Here is a 27,856-nt window from a genome sequence, read left to right on the forward strand (position 1 = left end):
CACGCAAAACATTGCTGCAGAACCCATCTCACGATGACTGTCGACGGTAATGCGCTAGCATTGAATCAAAACTGCGACACGGCGTAGTGCCACCGTCGAAACGACTTATTAAGCGTGTACTGCAGCGGGACTCCTCTTTCGCGCTTACCTATAAGAACACTCGGCGCCAACTAGCGGAGCCGCCGCGAAGCCTGCGCGTGGCCTCAGAAATGCACGACCAAACACGTTCATCGAAGAAGACAGGCAAAAACCTCCTGGCAAATACCCAATGACCCATGTTGGCATCAAAGAGTTTCTTCGAACAGCGGTGCCTTCCCAGTCTACAGTGACCCATGTCGGCGTGAAAGAGATTCGTTTAAGAGCGACTCGTATGTTCGCATTGTCACATTCACTATGACCCAAGCTGGTCCGATGGTTTCGAACCCTGTCACCTTATCACAGCAGCCCGACGCGCTACTAATTCGACCACTGACTACCCAGCGACTAAGGCAGACGGGAAAACCGTTATATACAAACACTGATAGATAGCCACCGGAAAGTGCGCGAAGAATGCTAACGCACTAAGAACGTTCGCGTGTAATACTTTGAGTGCACGTCAAAGAACCACGCGCTGGGCATGCTTCGGAATCAGTCGGTGATAACCTCGCCTGTCGCTTATTTATAGATGTCGCTTCTTCTTAGATGTGTTGCACAGTGGTATACAAGCGAGTTTCTGAACCGAATTAAATACAAAAAAGTGATGGAATTCGAGTTGAATGCAATTCCGACCATTTCTGAATACGAAGCATGTTTGAACGCGGGCCAAAATGTGGACATAGTCGTTTTCTCATGCGCATTATGCAATAATAATAATAATAATAATAATAATAATAATAATAATAATAATAATAATAATAATAATAATAATAATAATAATAATAATAATAATAATCTTTATTATAATCAATCAATGTGTACATATCATTGTGCGAGGTCTGCCGAAGCCTTCCGTGGGCTTGTATGGCAGAAACCTGGCAGTCAGGGCAAAGCTTTATGCAACCTGAATAATAATAATAATAATAATAATAATAATAATAATAATAATAATAATAATAATAATAATAATAATAATAATAATAATAATAATAATAATAATAATAATAAAGGGAGAATAGCACTGGAATGCAGGAAACTATTTCAAGCAGTCAAACTGTTCATGTTGTCATTCTCCTGAAACACAGCAATATTATATAGGATCACACATTAAGCAAGATGCCCGTATAAAGTGTCGCGAAAATAAAAGGAACAACCAAACAAACAAGAAAACCGCGCTTATAAATGCCTATTCGGCGCTTCTCAAAGCACGAGGAATGTCCGGATGTTGCAGAGAAGCTTTCGCAACGTTCGTATATTGACAAAGTGCGCCTTCTAACGCACCTGTTTCCGCACAGAATAAGCTTTTAAAGCGAGTAGCTTTTTTTTTTTTTTTTTTTTTTTTGGCTCTTACGCCAGTTTTCGAGATTGACGGCGGTCAGTGTTGTGTGGTCTGCGTTGGTTGATGGCCGCTGGTCGAACTTGCGCCGAAAAAAGAAAGGCGCCGAAGAAAGAAAAGGAAGCCGCTTTATTCTTTTTTTTTTCGCAGTCCTTCAATCTCTATTTCAACAGAGAGCAAATAAACTTTGGTTTCGTTGATTTGATTTGAAATGAGCTCTCGTTTGTCGCATATATCCACACTGCTGATCACAATATTTTAACCCTAGAGATGCTTAACGTTAATTGAATTTGTTCTGGAAGAATTTGTCCCATCGAATACTGCTAGTCGGTTTGAACATCACATCAAATACGAGAATATTTTGTTTGAATGCTCGAGTTCTGAGTATTCACTCGCACCCATATAGTCCTTAGCGACCGATCAGATTCTATAACAATCTTTCACCCTTACCTAACGACGCGGATAAGTCTGCGAGTCTAACTACACGCGTTATCCTGTGTATGTGAGCATTGGTTCAGGAAGATGGACCGAAACGGCCGAAACATATGGAGGGTTACTATAGCGTTGAAAAACGCTGGGTCGACACACTGCAAGTCGGCTCGCGACCTCTGACCTTGGAATCCATACAGCGGAATAGAGTTGCGCAATTTGTGTGATCTCTACAGAGCTGGTAGGTTTACTTTTCTTTTGAACGTTTTCGGAAGATGCCTCCGGTGGAGAAGAGCGGGCTCTGTATCCATGCTATATAATCAGCGCATCGACAGCGCGTGTAGCGGCATGTGTGCTCGCGTGACGATGTGATTAATAATCATAATTGCCAAACGGAATTCATTCACCCCCCCATCCGTTATCAAACAGCTTAGAGAGCGTTAATAACGAGGCTCGCTTCAGATCAATTTGACGTGTGGCTGCCGAGTGCGGGCAGTGCTCACGACAGCGAGGAAAATCGGGGCGCTTATGTTTTCTGCGTGTGAGATCGAGGCGGCGGCTCTCTCGTTAGTCGGCGTCCAGCAGCGCGCAGATTTTGACAGCAAATTTCGCGCGGTGGGTGGAAACAGCCCCAAAAGTTGTTTACGTTCTCCGACGGACGAGCAAATAAAAAAGGAACGACCTGTAATTACGCTCAGGCTGCTCAGATTCAATAAGCTTGTTGCCTTCAGTTGTGCGAGCTTGCTTAAGCAAACGGAAGATACAAAGAGTTAACCGCTGCCAGTGATGTAGTACCTCTACGAAGTTAGCTCGTTTGCGTTAGTGTTGTATGCATTTCGTGCGGGAATTTTGAACAGTGCGATGGTGCTCGCGCGAGTTTTCGTAACAAGAAACACCGGAGTGACTTTTACTTTGCAGAGAAGTTCGTAGCAACAGAGAGCAACCACTAGCGAAGGCTAGGAAGATGAAAAGAAAGAAAGAAAGAAAGAAAGAAGGAAAGAAGAAAGAAAGAAAGAAAGAAAGAAAGAAAGAAAGAAAGAAAGAAAGAAAGAAAGAGAAGAAAGAAAGAAAGAACTGTTTGTGACACGACGCATAATTAACATTAAGAAGAAGAAGAAAAGATTTTGCTCTCAGGGATTCTCGGCCGATGCGAAATTTAAGCTAACAGTAAACAAAGAACGAAACAGGCGGGGGAATAACAAGCGTGCAGTCTGTGTCAGAAGTTTAAAGACTGCTCGCAACATGAATACGAGCTCGGAATAGTACGGAAGTAAAGGACAGTATATTTTTTAAATTCCGAGATTTGGAGCGCTACCAGGAGGCCTATACATATATATGACCGACAAAGAGCTCACACGTGTTCTTTTGAGCAAGTAAGCGATTCAAGGGAAATTGGTCGCGGAGTCGGATGCCTTGCCGCCGCCACAGGGGTGCTGTCCACGTCCCAACAAACACGCACTAATTAAAAAAAAACAAAAAAGAAACACCTCTGGCCTTGTATGCAGACGGAACTGTATACTTTTATCAGCCATCTGAGGAAGTCTCCGGTATCTTTCGTGTTCTCCTTCACTCATTATTCATATGACTAATTGTTTGAGGCATATGATTTACTTTTGAAAAGTTGCTTAGAGATTGCGTGTACTTAGAGATTGCAGCCACTATATATGACAACACTCAGTTTTAGAGCACATTCAAATACCATTAGGACCCGAATTTACGAAGCAGTTCTTACGCCAATGTTGTTCCCACGAACAGCTGTAGCTAGTCAATATATAGTGACAGTGAAAATATTGTCACAGTATGTACTGTGGGAAGAAGAGGACATAGTTAGTGCCCTGCGAGACGACAAAGAAGATTCTGGGTTTCGCTTCTCTACGCAGCCATTAAAACCCATCTGTAAATACCAGTACGCTTCTTCCTTCCCGTAACATTATTGGTGGAGGTGCGGGGTACATCCAGGACGTCTTGGCTCTTTGCCGCAAGGTGGATAAAACATAACAGAGGCAGACAAGGTCAGTCACGTTTTAAAAGGCATAGCGGACGACGCGTTTAACCTTCTCGTGTATAAGAACATTACAACAGTCAATGAAATCATTAACGAATGTCGCCGCTTTGAAGAAGCGAAAAGCCGCCGCATAGTTCAGCAGTTCACGCGTCTACCCAACACCGCTGCTTCATCGACGTGTGAAGACCTTTGTCTTCCACGTGAGCCCACCCCCTCCGAGAATGTCGTGCGTGTAGTCCGGCGAGAAATTGAAGCAGCGTCTCCTGCCACACAAGTGACGCAGTGCTTTGACGATTCCCGGCCGCTCGTGTCCCTCATTCAATCGGTCGTTCGCCAAGAACTTTCCAATGTAACAATATATTTCCGTAACAATATATATATATATATATATATATATATATATATATATATATATATATATATATATATATATATATATATATATATATATATATATATATATTATATAAGATAAATTACGGGGTTAACAACCCGAAACTGCACAGTAGGTATAGAGGGATATCGCAGTGAAGGGCTCCGAATTAATTTTGACCCCCTGGAGTTATTTAACGTGTGCCCAATGCACGGTACACGAGAGTCGCTGCGAATTATTACTTCCGGTTCGGGAATGCGGTCGCCGCGGTCGAGATCGAACCCGGGACTTCAGCAGCGCAACGTCATAGGCAGCGAGCTACCGTGAAGGGTGTGAACATATTACTGAAAGCGGCCGGCTAATAACCCAGTTCATCTTACGAACAAAAATGTGAATTTGGCTTCAGTTTCGCTCGTTTTGCGGCGCAATACCTCTTGCTTGGACTTTTCCTCCGTGTTTAAGCTAGAACCCCGCTAAAGAGAAAAAAATACAAAATAAGAGAAAAGAACTGTCGCGGCCTGCCACTTGCGCGTCACAGCACTGCTACTCTCAAGTACGCTCAGATCGAACTAAACACGCTCGGAGCATAACGCGGTGGTTGTATCGATTTGAGCGTGGAGCGTATCTCAGTTAGGCCGCTTATTTCCTGCTAGCGGCGGGTCCATGGCATATAGCACGACGACGCGGCCTAGCCTCGGCGCGTGACAAGCGATAAGCAATCCGCGAAAGCCAAGTTATCTGGAACCGCAGCGCAGGTTATCGATCGGCCGCCTCGAGCCAGCCTAAACAGCGGCGACGAAAGGCGACATATCATATTTATGAACGTGGGTGCTCATTACACGGCCAGAAATTACGCTGGACGAATTATACTTCGTTCGAAGCGCGTTTGAGATAAGCACTGCTGCGGCGTGAAAGCGAGAGGCCGGGTAGACCTTGCTTAAAATTTTCGCGGGCTTTCTCGCAAACGCGCAATGAATGCGTCGCGCAAAGGATATCGCACCGCATACAGATGAAACTGGTCTTAACACGTGCTCTAAAACAGAGTACTGTGCTATAGTGGCCGTAAAGTTAATCATTAAACAACTGTTATATTGTCATGACTGATAGAATAATTTAGGAGAGCACAAAACATGCTGGAGGCTTGTTCAATTGTTTTCTGACAACAGGAACCGCAGTGTTGCTCGATTCATCTTTTCTGATTACTGACGTTACTTCAGCGTAACAGCAAAAAAAAAAAAAAAAAAAAAAAAAAAAAAAAAAAAAAAAACGCGCCAAATTGGAGGAACTGTCGTACCGCCGAAATATCAGCATCAGCCGCCTGTCGCTATTCACGTAAACTTCATTACAACTCTTCACTTCGTGATGACTTCTTTAAAAATCCGTCGGTAATTTCTTCTTGACGCAATCACACGCGCAAAGCAAAGCTTTTCACATTTTTGCCCGGTCTTTCTATTTCCTGAAAAATACCAAATTGGAATAACCTACGATCCGACAGTCGCTGAAAGTGATCCCGACAAATAGCGCACCATTTTGCAGAACACCTGTAAACCATAACGCATTTTTTTACATGGTTTTCTGCAAGAGAGTTGCCATTCGTATTGTTTGTCGACGCTGAAGCAGTTTTTGATTGTGATTATTGAACTTGTTCTTATGGGATAAAATTGTTGTTTATTTTGAATTTCTTCATTGAGCTGTAAATAACTACTGCCCGTGTTCAATAATGTTACCATGTTTTTGACCATGTACTTGTGTTTGCATCCATATCTGTCCGCGCTTTGCCTGTAATGTTTTAACTATTTGTTGCTATAATTTACTACTCACCACCCCTACCTTTTTATAATACCTCCACAAGAAGGTCTTTAGACATGATTCGAAATGACAATAAAAATATTAAGAAATACGGCTTCTTCGGCATATAAGGCTGCTTTTTCTTAAGACTTGAGCCATAGTCAACTGGAAAACTCTGTATAAAGTGAGGAGTCTGTGGAGCTGTAACTTATTAATAAAAATTCGCAAATTTAGTATGTGGTTCCAGTCATAGTTTTCGCCCGCGTATTTGGAGAAGTGAGATGCTGTTACACAACATTGTGTCATTGAGTGAAACGTCTGAAAAGTTGTCACAAGAGGTATCAGTAATCAAAGATTCTTTGGCCAGTCATACCTCAATTTACGCGACAGTCGGTGCGCACACCAGCTCGAGTTGCAAGAGGTAAAATCGTGTTAGAGTGCAGTAAGAAATATCACCATCATCATCATCAGCCTATATTTATGTCCACTGCAGAACGAAGGCCTCTCCCTGCGATCTCCAATTACCCCTGTCTTGCGTTAGCTGATTCCAACTTGGGCCTGCAAATTTCCTAACTTCATCACCCCACCTAGTTTACTGCCGTCCTAGACTGGGCTTCCCTTCTCTTGGCACCCATTCTGTAACTCTAATGGTCCACCTCAATTTATTTCTCTTAATGTCAGCTAGAATATATATTTCTTTCTAAATAAGGAAAACACTTGTAGGGGGCGCCCCGTTCAGCTACGGCGAAGGTCGCTGGTAAGAACAGTCACGTTGGCAGGTTACCTATATATTAAGCTGCACGAGTAAAAACTGAATTCATGGTTCATGGTTTTGTATCCATATAGCAGAGAATGTATCTCCTTTTATTTCTGCTCTCTATTCTCTAACTGACTGAGATGCATTCGTATTACAACATTCGGGGATATTCCGTAGACGACAGGGATGCGGAGAAAAAAAAAATCTAGGTCTCCGAAGCATTGACCACTCTTCGTAAGCCGGTAAATCGCTGAGGAGAAGATGCCTTCAAGACTGAGGATGCTGTCAGAACTGCGCCGAGGAAATAGTACGCCCGAATAGCCCAAACCTCAATAGCTATTTCTGTTACGTGCAACTTCGCAAACTGAAAACTGAAAGTCAGCGTAAAATTTCCTATCTATAATCATTGTTCTTTGTTGGCACCCGTCAATAATACTACTTGGGCCGGTGTTGGAGATGCCGCCGGACATTTTTGTGGTGAATGCAACGCCCTGAAACTTCCATACGCATAAATAACAAAATAATCTTCAGCTCTTTACCTACCAGCGTAATTGCCTGTCGGATGTGCTACTCGGGCGCTCGCAACCCGTAGCTGAGCACAGGGCGGAAAATCAGGGGTGCATGGCACAATTAAGATATACCAAATTTCCGGAGTTCCGATGCGACGGCGCCAATAAAATTGATGCTCTCGTGTCTACACTGCCCGAAAGGTAGTTTTCGCACTGTCTGTACGTAGACACTTTAGAAAAGCAGCAGGAACAACCTCGTACCAGAATAGAGAAGTGTCATGTGAATCATGGCCAACGAGCGGTATATCCGTCGGCAAACACGCGTACTCTGTCGATGTGCCTTTCTTTCTTTTTTCATTTTTTCCCCCCGAATGCACGTCTTTTCACTTGCGTCGTCGCGTGCGTGGCGTGTTTGCACAAGCGCCACTTGGCTCTTTCTGCGGCGCTACACAGGCTTATCCCTGAAGCTATAAGCGAACATCACACAGCTTTTCTCGTGAAGCATACTCGACGATCTCTAGAAGCATGTTTAAATCTTGTGTCCCATGGAGCAATTTTCTAATGCGATATTCGCAGATGCGACAACTCACTTATTGGTTCGAGATTAAGGAAAAAAAAGCAAATATTAAGACATTTTAGAAATCGTTTCACAATGCAACAAACGGGGCTGGTTGGCGTATTTTCATAGTTGTCTCCCGTTACGTTCTACACGAAAACAAAGAAAGAAAGAAATAAAGAAGAAAGAGGAACGAACGACGGGAAACTCGCTCGCTCCTTTTTATTTTATTTCTTTTTTTCATGTAATACGCAGCCCGAGATAACTATTCAGACATCGTTTATCGTGATATATTTTATGCTTGCACTCAGTAATTAATAAAAAGGGATATAAGCAGACAGGCCAACATGACGTGTATGACGATACACGTGTTGTTATTGGCTCCACGTTTATTCCACACACGCGACTTCGCACGGAAGTTCAGTACTTCCGAACATTGAAAAATCGCACGCGCGAAATCGCAAGCTATACCGCACCACGTAAAACAGGCTTAATGTATTGTCTGTCCACTCGAATTCTGTAGGCGTCCGGAACGAGTTGTAAACAACTTCAGAAAGCCCACACTGCACACCCAGAGAGGCCAAAAAGTGAAGGTGGGAAATGAAACACAGTGGCTCACTATTTTCTAACCGCACGAAGCCACAGAGAACGACGTTAACGAGAACAAATCAAGGAGCCGAAATTACAAAGCCTTTCGCTCGTAAGAACTGTTAGTCATTCGCCGAACACCTTCGCTAATATAATACGTCCGTGAACATGACTGACCTGCGCCTGGTCTTCCGAAGCGATGTAGCGCAAGAACTCATTTGCGAATGGAAGCCATGTTCCTCCAACAACGTGTCTAGATAATGCTAAATAATGTGTAAACGAATTACCTTCCGGTGGAGAAAAACACTTAGGCAATAAAAAAGCTGTCCATTTGTAGCAACAAACAAACGAACAGACCAACAGAAAAAGAGAGACCATTCTTATTCGTTCGAATTTTGTTGTGGGTATCCTGTAACTGCTGGGCGATTTCTGACCTATGGTATGCGCCAATCAATGTTTAAAGGCGGGAAACCTTGTGGCACTATTACATCGACGCGGTTGCTAAGCGTCTAAAGCTATGATTGGCCAGGACCACACGTCGTCTCGTAACCATTGAGTCTCGCTTCCGGCAGTGGCGGCTGTTACAAAAAATTCTGCCATGATTCTTCCCATTGCAAACGATGAATAGTAACTTGGACTCGTACGGCGGGCGAGGAAAGACTCCAGGGGCGGCTTGCGCGAACATTTAATAACGAAAATAATAAATTTAGGAACGCGTTCTTAAATATTCCCTAGAGAATTCCCAGTCCGCACTTCTGCTGGGGACAAGCACGTGAAAAAGTTGCAGAACTTGAGGGCAATCTAGGGACAATTAGAACCAAACCAGTCATTTCAAAATGGCTGGCCAAGCTAGAGTGCGCTAAGCTCGGCTGTATGAATTGTACACCGAATAGATGCTTTTGCGGCAGCGCGTGCTTCGCGATCGAACAAGCCGCTCAACGTACAGGGTGAAAATCTGACGCAGACGCAACGGGGAAATTTCGACAAACTTTCAGCTCTCCTACCGGCGTCGGCTTGCATTGGATCACTTGGCTTCGACGCTAAGCGAGGCGGCAAACTGAAATGCCAAGAGCTGCACCTGCTACGTGTTGACACTGGCGTTTCTACCCGTGCCATTACGTATTTCTTTCTTCCCAGGCCTCCGCCATTTTCACCGCTCTTTATTATATATTACTTCTCGCACGACACTCGCGCTAAGATATATAGGCGCCAGGACGCGGGAGCATGCGCACGGACGCTCGAGCAGCGTTTATAGTGCAGGGCAGCAGAGTTGCTTAGCGCCGCCGGTACTTTTTAGAACTGGTGGTTCCCCAGGTATTCCCCTAGCCAAAATGCTCAATAGAAGTTGACATAGGCAACATTTAGGAACGCGTTCTTAAATTCGTTATTATTTTCTTTATTAAATGTTCGTACAAGCCGCCCCAGATCCTCCTCTTGATTGAGGCGCCGGTCGCTCAGCGCAGAATCAAAGCGGACAAGCAACTTAGCGAGGCACAGGCGGCCCGCAACGCTGACGAAAAGTGACGGATTGCTCACCTTTGTCATTTCGTCGTTCATTCCTTCCGGTTACCTGCCATCAGCCCCCGGAAACCTCCAAGACTGCTTAGGGACGCACACCGAGACGGACCTGAACCTCGTGCGCTGCCGCGTCTGCAGCCGCGGTCAATTCGTTTTCGAGCGGCGCTAAAATAGCCGCGCAGAAACATGCCTGGATCATTATGAGTCGGCCGGCGCGGGGACGGCTGCCATCGAGCGGCAACCGAGCTCGCCGGGGCAGCACCCACTCCCGTCGCCACGTGTGTCCAGGCGGCCATGTCGGTAAAAATCATGAATCAATTGTTCTGTCCCGAAAAAGAGCTGGACGATAGGAAAAAAAAAAAACTATCAAGGGCTTTTCATCGCTCGCAAGATGTTCGGCGTGGAGCGAGCGTATCGACTGATATTTATCAGCGCGCTGTTTTTCTACGAGAGGGGATATATATAAGGGGCCGTTCGATGGGCAGCGCTGATCCATGGCGCCCGATGAACTCCCAATTAATTCTCGCATTTATTCGCGGAGCGCAGAAACGAGACGACCCGGAAGACGCAGAGAGGCGGCAGCAAAGGCAGGCGGCGGAGAAAAAAAAAAAAAAAAAAAAAAAGAACCGGGAGTCACGCGGTGGTCGCCGGGCAAAGCGTCTCGCAAGGTCAAGTACGACGGGATGCGAGTTCTCTGTCTAGGTCAGCGCGAGCAGTGTGTGTCGGTCAGGGTTGCGTCGCTACAGCGTTTGGTTTTTCTCATTGTATTGCGCCGGCTACGTCGATACCTGTTGTACGGAAAACTTCACAGCTATAGCATTGAATGCCGGCTCCCTATCGGGTACTTTGTAGCTTATAAAACTTCAATCCGTATATTTACAATACAAATAAGGGCCCCGGCAAACAGGGACCGTATTCGCAAGACGTCGCTTATGTAAAAGCGTTCGCTCATTCATTGGACGGAATTTGGAAGTCGGTCATTCACGACAGCAATATCCGTGATGACGAGACGAGCGCAGCGACGATGGCCAATCGCGCACGGGACTTACAAGAATGGGCCGAATTCGGCAAGCTTTTCGCAAGTGTTTGTGATTGCCATTAATTATGAGCGCTATCACTAGTGAATTTTACTTGTTCTTACGAACCGCTTCGCGAATACGGCGCAAGAAGTTTTGTGAAAACAGGCCCCGTTCTTTTATAAACAACGACCGCTAGTTTCCGTTGCCGTTATATTTCTGTTTTAAACAACAGCTTCACCAAAGATAAAGGAAAAAAAAAACACATTCTATCTGTTCTGAAGAACATCGCTGAGCCTTGACAAATTAATAGAGGTCGGTACAATGCAATGATTCCTTTCGCACGATTCTCGGTCGTTGGCCGGTCGCCTCCGCTAATAATATGTCCAGAATCAGGATTGGCTGCAATTTTCTCTCCCGAAAAAGTTTAGCGTAAGAACTTTTGTGAATTCGGGCCCTGGTGATTATGTAGGTAGAACAGCGCTCGGACCACTGACGAGGATTAAAAAAACAAAAACAAATATGATAATACAATCGCTGCATTATCCCGGCCAAACTTAATGAATTTCACGAATGAACTTGCAAACACCACTCATGATATTAAATAGCACGAAAACAGTCTACTGAAAGCGACAGAATTCAACAGAAAGATGAACACAATTTCTAGAACGACGTTCAGTGTGGCAGATGTACCCGCGCTGCACGCTTGCCGAAGCGGAGGGCAGAGATTTTCTGCAGTCAGGGCATTTTTCTTCAGAGGCAGCGGAGAAATGTTATGTCATTGTTTAGGAATGGTTCAGCCGTTGGCGAATGGCGTCAGCAGTTTCGCCATGGCCTGAACGGAGCAGCAATTTACGAGAAAAAAAAAAAAAAAAAACAGCAACAATAGCTGCGCTTCCACGCGTCACCGGACCGGCGCGAGCACTCTGCCTTCAAATTCGCCTGTGCTGTCGATTTGAGTTGGATCGGAGAATTCGTCTGCGTTACTCCCACATTCAGCGCCGCTCGAAAAAGTAAAAACCCGAAAACGCTGGGCGACAGAAACAACACACGTGAGGGAACGGAAGCGCGCTTTTACAGGAGCTGCTCTTCGCGAAAAGCTCCAGCGGAGCTCCCTCGGCGGGAAAGTTTTTCGGGCTGCTAGCGTCGAGGCCGCACAACAGAGACAGCGCAAAGTGTAGTAGGCCAGCAGGCGCGCAGGGCGATGACTACAGTGTGTATAGCGCTGAGCGAGAGAGAGAGTAATTTGTTTATTCACGCATTTCCATCCAGCGTCGCACCTTCGCTCGGCGCTGAGAGGTGCTGGCGCCGTGCCAGGAGATTGCGCTTCGCGAACGGGGACGACGCGCGAATTGAAGAGAGCTGGGCGGTGAGGGGATGCAAAAGGCAAGGGTAGAAAAACACCGGCACGCAGCGGTGGGACAAAGGAAGTGCGGTGGCGGTGGAAGGAAAAAACAAAAACAGCGAACGGGAGAGAACGCGGACTCTCACGTGCGGCGCGGAAGGTGGCTGAAATCCGCTTTCACGAGCAGGTTCATCATGCACCTTCGACCCGCGCGCCAGATAAGGGGCCCGCTCTGAGCGCGCGCATCGCCATCGAAGCTCTTCTAAACCGCGGCAGCCTGCTCGGCGGCGGTCTTATAAGTGGCCTCGAAAACAAGACGGGTGGATTATGTATACGCTGCTGGATAATGCCACAATGCGAAGAGCAAGAGAGTGAATCGAAAGCAGAGATAGCGCGGCGTAGGAAAACGCTTATCCGCCCAGTCGTTGAATTAAACATCGATTTACACACAAGCCGCGTCTCGAGTGTCCGCAACAAGAGGCCGCTCGATAAACTTGTGCCGGATAATTTGCACTTACTGATTAGGCCGAGAGAGAAGCTTGCATTTTTTATTGAGGGCCTCTTCGGCGAACGCGGGCATTGTACAACTACGGAAGGATGTATATATATATATATTGAAGAACGAGACTCGCCTTAGAAAATGTCCACTTCGTAATTGTTTCATGATGGCATTGTGACAGGAGCTCGGTCCAAATGCAAGCATTGGGCCCGGAATATGGTCCTGGCGCGCGACGCCATGCAAGCTTTTTGCAACAACGCAATCATTATGCAGCTCAGCTGTTCACATAATGGTGATTTAGAGCCAAGAAAATACGAGCATTGCAATAAAACTGCTATATTGCAGCAGAGGTGGCACGGACTTGTCATTATGTGGAAGCAACTTCCGCTTTAGGCTGGCAGTATGTTATTGTGCCCTCGGATAGGCTCAAATATTGAGTAGAATCATCTCCAGTGCATTTGAATATAACGATATTGTTCGGGCACAATCTTTCTTATATTTAGATTCGATTACAGTACGTTGAAGACGCTGCTAGCACACAGATATGCCCCGCATGAGTAGCAGCTTTCACGTCTGCAAAACGTACAAATGCCGCTTGAGTAATGTTACTTGCGACATCTAGAATACATTAAAGCTCAAAGCAGTATATGTATTTTTGAAAAGGGAGGTTTTCGTGTGAGCGTTGAGTAATTTCATCAACACAATTTTTTTGGTGTATTCATTACATGTGGCAGTATCTTGGTCGAACGCGTCGGAGTGGGTCTGCTACAACTATGGCTAGAGTTTGAATATTATCATTACAAGGCACTTCAAGTGATCTTTCTCGTGAACCATAAAAAAATAGAGCTAGAACGATAGAACGGAATTTACCATTGCTGAGATCACACAACACTTGCATCCCTAACTTCGAAGCGACTATTACAAGATAAATTACAATCTATACGGGCCATGCGGACAGGTTGTGAACGAGGCAGTAGTCATCTTGAATGTTTTTTCATTGTAAACACGGGGGTGCTGTCCGGATAAATAATAACAAACGTAACTCACATTAAATTACAGCAAATGCAATCGTCAACACAAAGAGAGAGAGAGCGAGAGAGAAAAGAAAGAATAAAGTAAGAGTCTTCTCTAATTCTTCGTGAACGTTCGCTTTCCAGTTAGGTAGTAAAGCGTTGTGGAGAAGCCCCAGCATAGTCGCATGGCGCATGGCGAAACACTTGTCGCGGCGCAACGAAACAGCGGCGCACCTTTCGTTATTGCGCTTTTTCGAGAACTGATAAAATGCACCAGTTTTTTTTTTTTATTTGCGCCATTCACATCGACTACACACTGCCCCTCCGTTTGTCGGATGGTCTCAACTGGTGCGCCGCGAAACGATCGACAGTGATGCACCGATGCACGGTATTAAAACTGGCGCATAAACGATACGGATCCATTAAAGCAATGTGGAGCTTTAGGCTAACCTGAACTGCATATGACAAAATTTTCGGAACGCGTCAAGTACACAAACGGGACCCACACAGCACTTGTGTGTGTCTCCTGTTGTCCACGTTCTGATGCGCAGCAAGCATTTTCAACAAATCAAAGTTCAGGCTACTACTTTTCATTGTCTGCGTTGCGGCGAATTAAATTTGGGCACTCTATAGCGGTCACTGCGCGGCGTTTTTCATTTTTGGTAACGTCGCTGGATAGCCGGAGAATGTCAAGCACCGAAAGAGAGGGCAGACTAGGGGCAGATGATTTTTCGCGACAACTTCCAGAGTCATCGCTACACGAACAAGAGAAATGCGTGAACATATGCTATACTCGCAAAAACGCACTCGTCACATGCCGGGATGTTTGGTCTGGACGCGGACACCAGCAGCGCCGGCGAGCTAGGCGCCTGGCAGGCCGGAAGGCAAGCGGAGAAAAAACCTTTAAGAGCGCTCGCGCGCGCACACAAGGAAGGAGGGGGGAGCGGCGGCAACGCACGCGGCGGGCTGCTAGCGCGCGAGCGGTCACCCGAGAGACCCGGCCCCCTTCTCGATATCAACAGCGACACGTGAATGCAAGGAGCGCGATGCGCGAGGCCAACGCTGGCAAGAGCGACGGCGAAGGCCTCGCGACTGAGGCGCGTCCGAGAAAAAAAAAATTAAGAAAGAGGGGAAAAAAATTAAACCGAGTTTTCTATTTACCGCATTCGGGTCCTGCGGCACCGGAGTGGCGGCGGGCTTCTTTTTCGGCTCGGCGGACGAAGTCATGCTGACCCTTCAACATGTCCGCGCCGTCTCCCTCGCCGGCGCTCCGCGGGCGGACGGCTAGAGCAGCGAGAGCGCGCGCATGCGCAGGCGTTCCACCAGGCGCCACAAGTATGCGACGGCCGCGCCACCCTGCGGGACTCGTCGGCGGTGCTCGCCTCCTCCTCATCCTCCGCTCGCGCACCTGACCGGGCACCCACTCCATACGGCCGCTCGTGATGCTGTCGTTGCCGTCCGCTATCTGCTCTTTCAAAGCATCCACTGGCCGCTTCGAGAACGACTTTAGTTTTCCAGCTTGCCTCGATCTGTCACAATTTGTGCGCGCGGAAACGCGAAAGCTGCCATTTCTTTTTTTCAATTTGTCTCGTCCGCAGGTGGCGAAAACAGATGGGAGCCGTTGATGAAAACTGCGCGCTTAGCTCTAGTGAATTTGCCCGGCAAAACGAAAGCAGTAACAGAAATACGTGAGGTTGGGAAGCTGTGCTTCTTTTTTCTTTTTCGCTGAATCAGTGCAGAGAACGTAGCCTGCTTTCCCGCCGTCGATGCATATACCTACGCTAATTAGGAGCAAGATTATACGCATAACCTAGCTTGCCGTAATCGTCGACAGCTGAATGGCCGTGCTGCGGTATGAAGACCAAAGTAGGGGCTTTGGAGGCGCAGATATGAAAGGCATCAAGCCCTCGCGCAGTGTGCGTGCTTGTTCCAATATAAAACCCTGCCGCAACAGGTGCTCGGGTAGACATAGCCTGTGCGTTCTTGCCCCAACCTCAAAAACCTATTTTTTAAATGTAAACGTCTTCTTTGTTATCTACAAGAGGTGCCACCTTGAAGTAAATAATAAAGAAAGCTGGTTTATGCCGACAGATTAGGGGATTAACTAAATGTTAACTTATGGCCCTTAACTGTTCCAAAGCAACTCACGTGCTATAGTAGGGGGCTCTGGATTAATTTCGATCACCTAGGGTTCTGTAACGTCCGCCTACGACACGGTGAACGATGAGTGTTTCCTTTCCGCCCCCACCGGTCTGCGGCCGCCGGGCCCGGGAATCGAAAACGCGACCCGGTGCTTAGGCGCACAGCACCATCGCCACCGAAGCGGGTGAGTCGGATAATGATGCAGGCTTCACCTTGCACTCTGAGCGCGCCTGGCAGAGGACTTCATCGATCGGATATTGAAGACAACCACGGGGCTTACGTCGGAAATACGGTTGGTGTATCCTGTGTCGAGGACTTCGGCGCAGTTTCAGTGCCCGTTTTAAGAGAGCGGCTCTGTAGTGCGCGGAGGCCATAATCTGCATTTCACAGCTTATCGCTCGACGTTAACCACCTCTGGGCAGTCATGTACTAGCTTTGGCCTGGAGGTTCCAGCCTGACAACTATAGCATCCTCCTTACCGAGCACTCGTGCTTTGGCTGTCAGCACAAAATCGATTTTGGTTGCTGGGTGCTGCCTTGAAAAAATTGCTGTCTGCTGCGTCCGAAATTGGCAGTAATTATGCAGACATGACATCGACGTGATTTCCATTCGTTGTCGCAGTATTTTAAACGATCGCAGAAACAACGAATACATATCATTACATAACATAACCACCATAACAGAATACATGACCACCAATTTAACGAAGTGTGATCAGTACGCTAAGAAGTACATGCAAATATATTACAATCATATGTTGTTTCATAGTCGAGAGTTTTGCAGGGCGAGTGTGAGCGTAGGGCAGCTTGACAAAAGACCAACCAATTTTCTTCCGCCTGAAACATTTCCATAAAAACAGGATAGTAAATCTTGATATCTCTTGTCGCCAAAGATAACGGTTGTGAGCTTCGTGGATCAAAGAACATATATCTAACATTCTTTAGCTGTTTTTACCTTTAAATTTGTGTTTTGATGATCTGACTTTCTTTAAAGGCAGATCATCCTGCTTAAGCGAATGCACGCGGTCTTTGAAACGACGCCAAATCCGCACAGTGCTCCAAATAACGCTGTCTCTACGTGGTGTCATGCGGCAAAGATAGTGCCGCAGTGACAGACGTAGCAGCATTGTCTTTTCGGGAAAGTTTTTTTTTTTTTTTTCGTAAAGTTCGTTTCGGCTTAAAGCGAGCAGCGCACGCGATAAGACGACGTTTCGTGATCGCAGCTCGTCGAGCCTCTTCCCGGGAGAGGAACTGAAACGGGAGAGAACGTGGAACTGCGCGTTTACACAAGCACGCGTGCAACACCCGTGTAGTTTGTTTTGGACTTCGTGCCTTGTCTTTCCTCTTGCGCAGTTCTCAAAACAGACCGCGCCGTTGTTTATTCTACCAACCGCGCTGGCTCGGCGGCTATGGAAGCTGCGCCGCTGAACACGGGGGCACGGTTTCGATTCCCTGGCACGGCAGCCGCATTCATATGAGGCCGGAATAGAGAAACACCAATGCGATGAAATGTTGACACACGCCAATTTGCGTCGACCAGCTGGTCCACATAAACTTGGGCCCATCCGTAACCACATGCTTCCTCGTAGCACACCTGTAGCTCTTGGACGTGAAGCCCAACATTTCTTGGGCTTCACGTCCAAAAGCTACAGGTGTGCTAAAATAGCATGCTGCATCCCTCCGTTGTCCCACCTGATTAATGAAAAAAAAAACTATGAAAGTCTAACGTACATCTTGGGGCGCTATAACGTAAAATGATTCCAAACTGTGTTTTGATTCCGAAACTACTGACGTCAAATTTACGTAACCACCGAAGCAAGCATCGGGCGGTGACCCGGAGCGTTGTCTGAACAATCCAATCACTCTCCTAGTTTATAGGAGGTCACCTTTGTTCGCTTTCGAAACCAATAACATTGTCGACAGTCAGCGGCTTTTGCTTATCTAATTGGCTGACAAGAGGCGACGAGCACGCTCTAGTGGAGAGGGTTTCGATGGGGTGGAGCCAGCGAAGTGAAAATAGATAACCGCATGAAGAGGGTGGTGCCGGCTTCTCCGATTGGCCCGCTTCGCCTTACTTATAGCTTGCGGCGGCTGGTCGAAAATCGCGGCGGCGTGCAACGGAAGGATAAGAATGTCGCTAAAACGGATCCTCAGCAAGGAAGAGTTCGCAGAGCGATGTCGTATACGTGCTGAAAGGGCTCGATAACGTTTTACTGCCATGCAAAAAGGTTTATCATGCGCAAATAAATACATGCTCACCGGCAGGTGCGAGTAGCGAGGGCCTGAGCGATCGGCGGGCAGCCATCTTCTATTCCTTTCGGAACGGGGCAGTCTGTAGCTATTCAGAAAAATTTTCAGTTTTGTTCGGCATATTAATGCATTTTTTTTCGCGTACACGTCACTTTGACGTGGTGAGTTTTCGCGGTTTTGTGAGATCGCGTGACAGACAGGGGAAATGGGCGTAGCCAGAAAACATTGGACCAATAGCAGAGGGCTAATGGTAAAAAGGCGTCGAATCAGGACTGATTATTTTTCTTTTTTGCGGTTAAATCACGCATAATCAGTGTGTACACGTTATATCAGATGGGGAGCTATCGTGGTTTTCGTGACGTCGCGTGACAGACAGGCTAAGTTGGGAGTGGCCCGAAAATGTTTTGACCAATCGTGGAGGCTGATTGCAGAAATTGGAATCAATACAGTTTGGAATCATTTTACGTTATAGCGCCCCTGGAATCTATGCAAAGCGAAGCTTTCGTGAAGCGCTTAATGAAAGGCTATAAAGTTCGCTATTTCATTCCTGCGTCTTTGCAGTAAAGGAAACTAGAGCGCGCGCACTCGTGTTACGCAATTTGACACACTCGGCGATCATCTCGAAAAGCGAGTTGGCACGATAGAAGTACACACGCGAATGTGGCCTAATGGTTGTAGCATCCGTATGCTGTGCTGGGGCAGTGGGACTGAGGTTCAAGCCCAGTCATCAGGGCAAGTAATTAATTTTTTTATGTATGATCTTTTGGGCAGGACAGCAGCAGCACCAGCAGTCACGGTCAGGAAAGTCCGGGAGGGTTCGCAAAGAAAACTTCGCTTTTAAAACGGCTTCCTCGCGTGCTTTTCCTGTATACGGGCTCCTTGGTGTCCCGACGCCGTATCCTCAAGGATCTTCACGCCGAATTAAAAAAAAAGGCCCTGTTTCACGCAACAACGGGTTATGATTTGGCACTGCGACGTATCGCCAAAGGCCAGCAAACAGGCGCCAGCTAATCACAAATCATCCTTGTGCACCATGCGTCTAATTCACAGCTTTTCGTAAGTGCTGTTTGCCATTGGCCGGTCGCCTTCGATGAGATGTCCAACGTAACGATTGGCCGGCACCTGCTTTTACGAACAGTTGTATAGCGTAACAGCTTTTCAAAGCGATGGTTCCTTTGGCTCTTCTCCGTATTTTGGATCTCGAGGTCGTTTCCTTGCCGGATATACATTTGGCAATAGCTATGAAAAACCAGGCCAGAACTTTGCACCGCTACCTCTCTAAGCATGCGATACTGCAATGATTGTGACGTCAAAACAGCTGCGCGCGCATGCGTCACGGGTGATCATCACGTGTCACTCTCATTCCTCAAAGTGACGTTTCTATACCTCGTATCTCTTACGAACTTGCGATATCGTGCACACAATGACGCGCTCGCGTACGCTCAAGATACCTCGAGGTTTCTGTTAGATACCTCCAAAGAGGGTGAAGTCCGCCTATAATGCTATAAATGCGTGACCGATCATATGATCGAAACAGCACAGCAGCAAAATGATCTAACCATTTGGCCACGATCGCAGCATGCTTCTCTCGTACCAACGCTCTTTGGAACGTTTGGAGCGTGCGCCACGTGCCAGTTTCTCACATTCTTCTCCCGTGACAGCTACGCTGCTTTGAGACGCTGTGTTAGACTGCACTGCCTTCGAGATCGGCCCATATTTTCTGCTGGATACCTTCAAAAAATGAGTGAAATCTGCCTATACTCATATCGCAGTAAGAGACAACTCGGGCCACCAGGTATGTGCTCAAACAAGCTTCGCGTCAAACTCGACCAAGTTTCGCGTCATTTAGATTACATTATTGCAATAGATCTGCGTGTTTTTTGTGAATGCGGGCTTAGCAGCATTAGGAATTCGTCCTCTTTTTTTTTTTTACCGTGAAGTGTTTTTCACTGGACGATTCCTTCTGCCTCATCTGGAGCTGAATTCATGGCTGGGATAATATAGCAATTCTATTCCAATGCTACTCTTTTTCGCGCTTCGTCAGTGGTTCGAGCGACGCTCCGCCCACGTTACGACCAAAATCGGCCGGCCATTAACGGAGTATCATAAGAAAGGAATAGAATCGAGCAAAAGGAACATTTACATTATCGTATACCGGCCCAGAAAGCTTTTGATTCGTAACGCTAAATGTGTTCGGAGGAACAGATGTTAGCCAATACATATATCACACATATATGTATAATGAATCACATATCATTAGCACAGGCAGCCGTCCAATGGCAAACGGCACTTACGAAATAAATGTTTTGGGAACTTGGCCTCTGGAGCCAAATACAGAACATTTTTCTTTTTTTGCCCCCGCAATGCCGTTTGCCATTGACCAATCGCCTTCGCTAATGCTATGTCCGGCATCGGTATTGGCTAACATCTGCTCTTACGAGCAGTTCTAGCGTAAGTCCTTTTCTGCAAATACGAGCCCTGGGATCGCTATCAAGGTTGACAGACACGTGATTACGAACACCCCTGTGGTGCTTGCGGATCCGGACCTGGGGCCCCATCGGCTTTGACCGTCACTGGGCAACGCACGATGTGTCCCGGCTGACGTGAGCGCGACTTTGGGTCGCGGCACTCCCGTTGTGCCGGAGGTCTGAACGAAAAAAAAAAGGGGGTGGGGGGGGGGAGGTCTAGAGACCACGGCCCACCCGGTGTCCCCGATATGATTGCTGGCGGCCACGCGGCGACAGTGGCCGATCGCGGCGCCGAGGGGTCGAACCGGATCAGGAACCGACTCGGCGGTCCCAGGAGGAAATTGGTTTGCGGATGAGTGTGCAGTGCGTACCACGCATTTATCTCGGATACGGTCCTCGCGTCTACCCGAAGCACGCCATGCAGGCCGAAGTCTTATTCTGTTAGCAGCGCCAAGCACAGGCGGCTAAACGCGTTAGCGACTCGATTACCTGACTGCCAGAGGACCCAACTTGATTAATAGGGAAACGGAAAGGCTGGTGGAGCTGAGAAAGGCGGCAGCAGTGCGAACGGAGCGCCCTTTCGATGAGCGAGGCCATGGTTTTGAGAAGGAGTGAGAAAGAATTTGCGAAATTGCGTTTTTTACGACCCTAATATGCGGTTAGCTTTCCTGTTTCGGTTCTGTGGACTCAGCTAGAGGTGAAATGGCCGACGCAGTGACTCCTAATTGATTTCCCAGAAAGTTGAAATGACATTAACAAAAACACACTTTGTACTGTTTACCAGAGCTGGCACGCATCCAGGTATAACGAGCGTGGATATTGAATAATGCTTAACGTCAGTTCACCAATCGTTGTTGCAGTGGCGCGGAAACTGCTTATTACCATGGGCGGAAGCACTCAAACGCAGATTATGCTCAGATTAAAAAAAATTGTTTATCTCATGGCGTTGGCAAGACTTCAAGTCACAAGGCGAATATATAGCTACAATGCAACTTATGCAAGACATTGGAAGTGGTGAAACAGCAGGGCTTACCGCCACGCCAGCCCACTCATTAGTGCGATACTGATCTGTAAAGTCCACAACCGGAAGAGCTACGCCAAATGCCCTTTGAACGAATATTACCGTACCGAGGAAAATATTTTGGACGAGGAGAGCACCTCTTAAGCAAAGATTTATCACAAAATGTTCATCACATCGTGCTATAATGAAAGAGCTACGCACGATTTGAAATTAGCGACGTACACTACTGGGCTGGCCTGTTGCTAGTTAAGACATTAAAGTCACGCTAGACAAGGAAAAACTAAATAATGTAACAAAAAACAATCAAATTTTAAGCGCCAGAACGCTTCTATACTCAAGTTGTTTCAAACAAATTGAGCAAAAAACCAGCATTCCCTGCTCCGCAAAGCAATCGAAGTTTCGCCGACACAAACGAAGGTATTCTTACGTGTAAAAGAGGCTTCAAGCAATTCCTGTGCGGTAGCGTCATAAGTTTTGCCGAGAATCCTGATATTAGGAAGCAATGGGTCGCACCCGTCGACTCTACAGTGTGCCGTCGTATTGTCGACTGGCCTGCCGTCTCCTATTCGCTGATCAGCGTCTTTTTTCGCCAGAACAATGTTCATTTTCTACGCGTGGCGTTCGCGTCTGCGACACACACCTGCCGCGCGGAGAGACGTGCACTTGTTTACCGGCGTCCTTGAGGAGCGAAACATGTGGCGGCGGCGGCGGCGGCGGGAGTATGCCAGAACAGGAGTGTTTCTCTCTCGTGACACGGGAAGACATCGCGGCGCCTAAGTCTTTCCTAAAGCACCGAAGCACGTAGTGCGGAGTAATCTCCGAGCGCCAGGGGCAGCCTTTCCCGCTACACCGTTCTTTACGTGTTTGGCATCATTTGAAACACTTCCTTTTCCTCTTTCCTCCCTACTGCTAGAAATGTCTCCCACGATACCCAGAAATTCCTTTACACACAACAGCTAGAGCGCATGGTCTTTGCTCGCAGCCTGAAGTGCGCCATCGTTTTGAGCAGTCATTTACATGTATGTATTCTTTTATGCTTTTGAAATATTTACTGGCCATGAAATTACTGCCTACTAAAATACTATTACAAGGAACACTTGTACACTGCCGTGCTAAATATACTACAGATGACGTCGTACGTACAGGTACGTTCATTTACCATTTGCAGATGACGCCGCACATTAATTAACCATTCCGCAGTGGAATGCACGCTCCAAATCTTCTCTAAGATTGGCCCGCAAGGCTCAGCTACTGTAAAGTGAATAAAACAATATCTTCGTCTAAGTCGAACTTTGCCACTGTGTATATCTCTCAGAACGCCTGCAAAATTAAAGGGGCTTTTGTGCGCCTCTCGCTGACAACTGCGCATCATCTTTCTACTATCTTCAAACAACAGCATCGATTTGCTTCTACATTCGTCATTGCAAACGTGCTCGATGTCATGCGCGAAAGTGCACACGTGAACTGTCGGCGATACTCGGCCAACCATACGAAGCCATGCTACGTATATATTGTAAATAGGTTCCTTCCCCCCCCTTTTTTTTACCTCTCCGATCATCTCGCAAAAAGCGCTGTGCTATAACGTCCAGACAGATGCGGCAATAGTGACCTTCGTATTTGATGATGCGATAGCGGAAACCATAACAGAATAGAGACGACGGAAGATACAACGACTCGAAGCGGCGTGAATTTTGTAGGAGCGTGCTGCACAGCCGCTTTAATTAGTTAGAATATAAAGCGGTTTGGGTATTTATTTTTTTCAGTGGGCATAGGTCGGCGGGGGGGCTTTTCTTTTTTAGACATTACAAGAAAACCACCCGTAAGTGAATTGAGCAGAGGAAAGAGATCGCTCGAAAACCCCACGAAGACCGAAGCATCAATTACTGAGCACACATCCCTCGACTCGCGCGCTGGCAATGGCTCCAATTCACAAGGAATTAGATGTTATGAACTTAGGTACTAGGACATGCACCATACTCGTAAGTGTAATTCCTTCGGAACCAGTACGTCGAAAAGCCTCCGCCAGATGTCATTTGAGACAGATACAGTTTGAGACAGTAGAGAACGCTCATGTTTTTAGCGAAACAAAGGACGAAAACTAGCACAGAGAATACAAAAACAAAGGAGGAAAAAAAAAGATGGTGTGTGCACTAAAATGCACGTCTCGACATTACTTGCGAAGGCTATATACGAGAACGAAGCGTTACGCACCTGCAGCGTTTTATACAGTTAATAAAGTGAAAGATGAATGCCTACTACTAGCAGTTAAATTATTCCCTATTTTAAAAAGGTAATTCACAGAAAGGAAAAGAAAAGGCAAACCGTATGAGTTAAAATTACTTGCTGGGGTCTATAGTTCGTGTCTACTTGAAATAACCAATGAGCGCTAACAACAAACACAGCCCAAAGAAAAGGGGGAGGACACGCTTGTAGATAGCGATCATCTCGTGTCCACCGACTTTTCTTTGTGCTGTGTTTGTTGCTAGCGCTCATTAGTTATGTGAAATCCTATGAGATTTCTTGAAGGTTGACTAAATTGACCCTGTCAGCTTGCTCCTGAGTAGGAACGGTACTTTTAAATCCCAACGTCCATGTAATCACTGTTCATTTTCAGCAAAAGAAAGACGTGATAGGTAGCCGTGACCATCGTAGGGAACGCGTAGATCAAGAAAAGAAAGACAAAGAGAAGATGAAAAACCAAACTCGCCCGCAAGTGTCGTTGAATGTCTTTTTTTTTGTGTGTGTGTGTGTGTGTGCGTAAAACCTAGCGAAAGGGGAGGAAATAAAGTGAAGTTCGATGGGGACATCTGGGAAAATGTCTCAAAAGCTGTACCGGAAAAGTATGACGGCTATTACCAGTCACAAATATAAAATAATAAAACAACAACAACGACTGTATGTGTATGCGTTTAAGAAAGGTAAGAAAGAGAAATAGACGCAACCAGACTGACTGGAAAACTGAGTGCCTCTTGTGAGCGTGAGTTGAGCGCGCTACTGTAGCCGGCCTTGAAGGAGACAGCCACACTCCGGTACAAGCGGCAAACAGCGAAGCCTCTTCTCCGCCCTCCGTGCCGCGCCGAGTGGCACGAGCACGTCTCCATTAGAGAGACTCGCCGGAGCACTGCGCTAAGCCGTTGCGAAAGGCGCCGCCGAGATGGAAGCGGCGTGTGCGGTTGGCGAGGGTGGGCGGACGCGAGCCCGGCGAGGTCAGTTCCGACTGTCGGGAGCCGCGGGTCGGCGCACGCTGGTTTGTTTATCCCGACGGTTGTTCTTGCGCCCGTCGGCTTAGAGAATAGCGAGAAAGGAGGAGAAGCTGCTCCCGCAGTCCGTCCGCATCGCAACGCGTCGCTGCTTATGCTGCTGCTGCTTGCGAAAGGAAACGAGCGAGAGACCGCGGCCCTTTGGGGAATAATCACGCAGCGCCGCCAGTCGCCGCGCAGGACTCAGCCAAAGTGTGAGCAGTGACTTTAGCAGTAAGTCAAGCCTGTCGCGCTGGCGGGGGATGCAGGCTTTCATCTTGAAAACCAGTCAGGAATGAGGTCCTGAAATCTATCTCTCTTACGTTTATTCATATCTTCGCAGTTTAAACTGCCTGCACAGATGAAGTGTAGTGAAGAGAAAAGAACAATCCGACAAATTTCAGCGACTGCTCGTTGACTGACATCTACTGCAGCGAAGAGCGACCTTGAAGAGACACCGTGAGTAAACTAAGAATACATTCATTCCACTGCATTTGCGCACCGCTTAATAAATGCTCGCGATAGAAGCGGACGCGCGGTTCTATTCGAGGAAGGCAGAAGGCATGTCAGGGTGAATGGAATTACTCTTGCCTCGTGGTGTTCGCTTCGATACCCTGCGCATCGATGGGCCTCCGACTCTTAAAGGGGCCCTGAACCACCGCGCGCCCTTGGTGAAAAAACACAGACCGCGGATAGCATACGCTGCTATGAACATCTCAGCCAAAGTTTGCAGTTGTGCGCGGTGAGTGGATCTCGCAAGCGAAGCGCGGAGTCTTCTTTCTCTCAAACGCTCTCTTTTCAACAGAAGCCTGCTCCTTACTCTTTTCTCAACACTTTATTTCGTAATATAGCAGATTCCTATACGAGGCTGCTATTAAAGGGGGAACTGAGACATCCACCCAAATGTAGCAATTTGCTACAATGGAAACCCAACCGGGTTCCTCGAAAGAAAGCCTCGCAGTTGAAGAAAAATTCGTCCTGGTCCGGGACTCGAACCCTGCTGCTATTGGCCAATAGCTGACATCAATCAAGAAATGTGTTTGGATCAGTGGGTTCCTTCCTACTATTACTGTGTATATTTATTGATGTAGTTTAATAAACAGGCTGAAGTAAGCGAAAACGTGCTTTCGAACTTCGATAATAATTACGTGCTTCCGGAAGAAGCCGACTATCGCCTGCTCAAGCTCGGTCGCGGCCGCCTGCGTAGAAATTAAACTTTGTCCACCCTGCTTATCGGTGTCGTAGCCGTCGGGTTTTGCTAATTTCGACTAGTTTTGAACACTCAACTAGCCTCGAAACATGCGAAACTTAAGGTCAGACCACACGCACGCTTGCCAGAGCACGCTCACTCTTGGCCGCTCCTGGCCGCTCCTGGTTAGATGCCTTGGCAGACTTCGCTTCGTAATGAGCTATTGATAGCGCTTGAAAACGCGCAAGTTGGATGTGGCTACCATCCGTCGGTCAAGCTGGTGCAGGAGAAAGTCGGTACGCACCCCGTAGCACAGCCAGACAGGAGCATATGAGCGCGAGCGCGCACTCTAGCCCTGTCGCGTGCACGAAGCAAACGCTGCAGTTGCATGTATAGCTGCGGTCTGCTACGTAGCGTAGATGCCGCGGTGCCGCGACGAGTCCACTGGTTGTAACTGGCTGAGTGCACTGCGGCTCGTTTAGGACAACCGCGTTTGGCGCATCGTAGGCGCCAGAGCCGGAAATAGTGGCGTATACGTGAACATCCGAAATCAAATTTGAAATGCGCGCCACGGTGAGGTTTAGTAGGCGGAGCGTTGTGGGCACACCCCGCCCCGTTGTAGCCTTCCCAGTGCAAATCATTGAAGAAGGAGTGGAAGCACCGCGAACGGTATGTTTGATCGCCAATAACTACGCTTCTGCTGAACGCATTGAAGAACTTCTTGCGACAGAGTATTTCTGAAATAATCTAACTTCAAATGCATTCCTCGACTTCGATAAAAAAGTGGATCAGTGCCCCTATATGACGCTCTCGTGCACTGTACCGCTAACAATTAACAACGGTTGCCCTGTAAGCCAGTTGTGCCATTTTGCCGCGGCAAAATCCTCTGGAGCATCGACACTTTAACCTGCGATCTGATTATGAGGCACGCCGTAACAGAGTACTCCGGATTAATTTTGACTAGCTGAGCTTCTTTAACTTGCACCCAATGCAATGGGAGTTTTTGCATTTGGACCCTATTGAAAAGCGGCCGGCGCAGGCCAGGATTCGATCCTGCGACCTCGCGCTTGTCCCTGTTTTCATGCTGGCAGCGGTGTCTCCTTATAATTTTCATTTTATATAATGGTTCATGATGATGATCATTTCCACAATGTCACATGAGCACCACGAAAGTCCTGTGGGCGCTCGGCAAAGGTAGCTGCTCTTTGTAACAACTGCGCGCAAATTTTGGCTATGACAGCACTCTTTTGAAAATCTAGTGACAGTAATTGAAGACAGGATCCTGATACGTCGAGTAGCAAGAACCGTATAAAAGGAAGTTGCAGTGCTTATCTCTGGTAAAGCGGAGAATAAGCGGTGCCGCTAAATTACACGATCGTCAAGCCTAATTAGGAGAGGGTATAATTACTAATTTGAAAGCACCAAAGTGCCACCCGATGTAACCCGTTAACTACGCCAGGTTTTGGAAGGACGAGGATGTGCTCCAGCACATTCGATCAATTCTAATTTGAGATCTGCTCTTGCGACGCAGAGAACGATCAACGCTTTACGATAACGAGGTAACAACGAAAGTAAATTCTCCGATTGTGTCAAACCAAAACTTTTTTTGTTTTTTCTTTGATTGCAGAAATTAATTAGTATTTCTTGCAACTAACGAGAGCCGCGTTGCCCGCCAAGAGAT

The 27,856-nt window shown here is 47.1% G+C and overlaps 1 protein-coding gene across 13 annotated transcripts in view; it reads right to left on the reverse strand.

Moving 5' to 3' along the window:
* LOC119434721 (prolyl endopeptidase FAP) overlaps positions 1 to 27,856 on the reverse strand; it is a 394,283-nt gene that overhangs the window by 81,067 nt on the left and 285,360 nt on the right. For 2 of the 13 annotated variants that reach the window (XM_049672198.1, XM_049672192.1), the window contains exon 1: positions 22,175 to 22,351. The exons of 6 other annotated variants lie outside the window; for them this stretch is intronic. In XM_049672198.1, coding sequence (XP_049528155.1) covers positions 22,175 to 22,216 — 42 coding nt within the window. In that variant the 5' untranslated portion in view covers positions 22,217 to 22,351. Of the gene's footprint in view, positions 1 to 15,028; positions 15,132 to 22,174; positions 22,352 to 27,856 lie in introns of those variants that run through there. 5 more of the 13 variants (XM_037701834.2, XM_049672195.1, XM_049672207.1 and 2 more) reach the window with 3 other exon arrangements.

This window comes from Dermacentor silvarum, chromosome 1, assembly GCF_013339745.2.
Source record: "Dermacentor silvarum isolate Dsil-2018 chromosome 1, BIME_Dsil_1.4, whole genome shotgun sequence".
Lineage (NCBI taxonomy): Eukaryota > Metazoa > Arthropoda > Arachnida > Ixodida > Ixodidae > Dermacentor > Dermacentor silvarum.